The 3775-nt window shown below is 46.3% G+C and overlaps 1 protein-coding gene across 1 annotated transcript; it reads right to left on the bottom strand.

Annotated features, from left to right (window-relative positions):
- Nucleotides 1-64: 64 nt before the first annotated feature.
- On the bottom strand, nt 65-2684 carry LOC124467204 (repetitive organellar protein-like). The gene is made up of 4 exons (XM_047019395.1): nt 2337-2684; nt 2040-2164; nt 1250-1758; nt 65-982 (listed from the first exon to the last, which is right to left on the bottom strand). The coding sequence occupies exons 1-4, from the start codon at nt 2375-2377 to the stop codon at nt 623-625; spliced, it is 1035 nt and encodes a 344-aa protein (XP_046875351.1). The 5' UTR covers nt 2378-2684; the 3' UTR covers nt 65-622.
- Between the last annotated feature and the right edge of the window lie 1091 nt (nt 2685-3775).

Genomic DNA, 3775 nt, shown 5'->3' with positions numbered 1-3775 from the left:
TCATGAGCTTCTGCTGTTTGTTTGTTTGTCTGTGGCTCAACAGTCAAGGTCTTTTCCAGGGAAATGTTCCTTATCTGGTTCCCATTGACACTGTTTTTCTCAGTTGTGTTTCTTAAGCGCCATCTAGTGTGCAACCTACACATTACACCCCCAAGTCCATACTTAGGATTACAAGTGACAGCACAAAAACATAATTTATGGATGATAAAAATGCAAGGATTGTATAAAATGCAGATAGTCCTTTGGGAGAACAAATTAGGTGAAATATATACATTTTTACTTTAAAGACTTTCGAGATGTATGATCGAACACTTAATCAAATCTTAATTTGTTGTGCTCAATCCTATTTCCAGGTGATTTTCAGTCCTTATTCCTAACCAGCAATCACATTTCATTTATTTAGCACAGACACATTCATCCAAAGACACAAATAGTAGGTCTATATGTATTACAGCTTACAAAGTTTCTTCTAACAAAATTCTTATGGCAAATCAATTTCATGTTTGTAATGAATTTTGTCACATGGGAATGCATTTCTTGTAATAAAATGTAAAAACACATGGAATATGCTCTCTTATCATAACAAACAGTGGCTGTAGTAAGCAACAGCACATTCAGCAGATTAGTTATTCCCTGGTTTGTTCTGGGACACACGTTTCCTCCAGATCTCCATGTATTGCCTCAGCAGGTCGGAATACAATACAGGCAAAATACACTGTCTATCGTCTTTTTTGAAGATGTCATTCAGACCCCTCTTTATGTCCAGCCCAGCCAGGGCCTCTCTCTCCCTCTCGACCCGATCCATGATCTCCCTCTCCAGGTCCAGCTGCCAGTCGTAGGAGAAGAGGATGCAGAAGATCGCCTGCCGTCTCAGCAGACTCTCCTCCACCGTATCCAGGACTGCAAGGGCATGCTGCACCGTCAGCCTCTGGTTCTCCTCCCGGAGCTGCTGGATCTGGGAGACCACGGCCTTGCGGTAAACCTGGGAGAGGAAGCAGAAGGCCAGGTCACCGTGGCGACCCTGGGTCAGAATCAGAACCTGCCTCTCTATGCCTCTCGTTCCTTCCTGTCTTATCCTCCTCCCTTCTCTCCTCCCCTCTTCACTTTTCCAATCTCCTCCTCCCCCCGCCTCTCTTCTCCATCTCTCCTTTCTTCTTCTCTTCCTCCTCTCTTCCCTACTCCCCTCTCCTCCCCTCTCCTCCTCATCCCCACACCTCTCACATCCTTTCATCTCCACAGCTCCACTAACCATATCCTCAAGGTGCTTCTTCTCCAGCTCAGCCCGGACGCCCATGATCTCAACCTCGTACTCAGCCCGGACGCCCATGATCTTATCCTCGTACTCAGCCCGGACGCCCGTGATCTCATCCTCGTACTCAGCTTGGACGCCCATGATGTTATCCTCGTACTCAGCCCGGACGCCCGTGATCTCATCCTCGTACTCAGCCTGGACGCCCATGATCTTATCCTTGTACTCAGCCCGGACGCCCATGATCTCATCCTCGTACTCAGCCCGGACGCCCATGATGTTATCCTCGTACTCAGCCTGGACGCCCATGATGTTATCCTCGTACTCAGCCTGGACGCCCATGATCTTATCCTCGTACTCCGCCCGGACGCCCATGATCTCAACCTCGTACTCAGCCCGGACGCCCATGATCTCAACCTCGTACTCAGCCCGGACGCCCATGATCTTATCCTCGTACTGGATCTTCATCATCTGGAGTTCCTTTCGGGACGCACTGGACCATACCCACCCTGTCGGAGGAGGAGAAGCGAGAACAAATGGAGACAGGGAGATAGGAAGAAAACGATAGAACAATGGAACCTATTTTTAAAATAACTCTTATCTGTATTCATTTGAGGCAGAACTAGATTTGGAAGGACTGGGAGCGCTGCAATGGTCAATGAGACTCTTCTTGAACAATTATGACCACATACCAACAACGTGTGACATGGTCTCAACCAGACTGGTTCGAGGGACTATGTGACAGTGATTATGTGTGAGCTACTGTCTGTGTCCTAGTGGAGGTGCTTACGATAGGCCGCCAGCCCCAGCAGCAGAACCAGTAGAGCGTGGTTCCACTTGATCCCATCGCCTCCACCCCTCTGCTCTGGACGTATATTCATTTGCTGGGGATTGTCCAAATCATTCATATCTAGACTGTAAATAAGAAGACAACTCTTTACTGTAATAAGTTATTGTCTAAGGTATTCAACAATACGGCTCGTAAGCTAATAACAAAACGTTCCCTCTTCCTTGCGTCCGTCCAAGTCTGTTAGATCTACTAATTTAGTCCTGAGGCCTGTTCGTGTTCCCCAGACCGTGGACTCACCCCAGAGCCGTTGCAGGGGGTGAGGCCCTGCTTATTGACATACACGGTGATGAACGCGCCAGAATCACTTTCAACACGCGACAGCTATATAGTCATATCCTGCGCACGCGGCCACCCCATTTCTGTAAGACGTGCTGACACATTTATCCAGCGATCCTCGAATCGACTTATGAAATTCTTGCTTCTTTTTAGTTGTATTCCTTTTCTCAGCACCCGACTCGTGTTTGCAAAGTCGGTCGCACTCTCCTGTAGCTGCCGTTTGTTTCTTCTTCCTCCTCGCACTCTCCCAGGGCGTGCACTATTTACATAGGTAGTAACCTATAGTGCATAGGTAGTGGCGGATCTATAACATTTTACATTGGGTGGCAAAGGGGTGGCAAGAGGTCATGACTGGTACGTGGGAATCCCTATATATGAATGGCTTTAACAAAACAAACACAAACATAATTTTAAACTACAGTAGTTATTGTTTACAGTTTTTGCCTATTGCTTACACACTAAAAAAGAATGCTTAGACCAAAGCCTCAATACCTAAACGTATTGTAGCATACCTTAAACCAAGGCTTAAACACACAGCGGTACCATAGCTAAAACACATTGTCAACATTGTCACACTTATTGCAAAACACTACGTTTTCTTACATTAAACACTTTTAAACTGAAAACGCTTGCACTGAAAACAGAACTACAATCGGTCTGAGCCTTAGCACTACAAATAGGCCTCAGGCAAGCCATCTTAAGAACTTTGCAAGCGAGGAGGCAATGAGAGTCAGAGTGGGCCATCATTGAAATGGTGCGAGAAAATGATTCAATCCGACTTCGTGAGTGACAACAACGCATAATTGCAAATGGAAATTTATTCAACAACATCAACAGGGTCAGCATTTCTACACTAAGTCACATCCTACAGACACATAACTTCAGAATGAAACAGCTGCACAGGGTGCCATTTGAGAGGAACAGTGTCAGGGTCAAGGATCTACGCCATGATTATGTGCAGGTATGTGTCACTTTACTTTACCTAGCTTACTATCTATTGTGATGTGGGAATGATGTAGGTCTATACTGACTTAACCCAGCCCCTACTTGTGTGAAAATATAGTTTCGTAGTTACTGTATGTGTTTTCAGTTAGCAACTTTTCCATATTTTCTAATACAGAGAGTTGTGGATTTTGATGCCGCCACACGACTTTATCTACGTGGATGAGGCAGGTTTAATCTGGCCAAAACCAGGTGTCGGGGTCGTAACGTAGTTGGACAAGGGGCCGTTGTAAATGTCCCTGGGCAGCGTGGGGGAAATATCACCTTGTGTGCTGCAATAAGTGTCCAAGGAGTCCTGCATCACCATGCCACTCTAGGTCCCTACAATACAGGACAGATCAGAGCAGCCCTGGATTGTTGTCATCTGGGATGGGTTAGTTTCAACCGGGCTGCTCCGG

The sequence above is a fragment of the Hypomesus transpacificus genome, chromosome 4, assembly GCF_021917145.1.
Source record: "Hypomesus transpacificus isolate Combined female chromosome 4, fHypTra1, whole genome shotgun sequence".
Taxonomy (NCBI): Eukaryota; Metazoa; Chordata; class Actinopteri; order Osmeriformes; family Osmeridae; genus Hypomesus; species Hypomesus transpacificus.
Note: the sequence above shows the minus strand (reverse complement) of the source record. Positions and strands in the feature narration are given on the sequence as shown.

Coding starts and splice junctions, on each gene's coding strand:
- LOC124467204 (XM_047019395.1), bottom strand. CDS start 2,377: ATGTCAATAAGCAGGGCCTCACCCCCTGCAACGGCTCTGGG. Junction 2,165..2,336: donor CCCCCTGCAACGGCTCTGGG/GTGAGTCCACGG, acceptor TCTTATTTACAG/TCTAGATATGAATGATTTGG. Junction 1,759..2,039: donor GCTGGGGCTGGCGGCCTATC/GTAAGCACCTCC, acceptor CTCCTCCGACAG/GGTGGGTATGGTCCAGTGCG.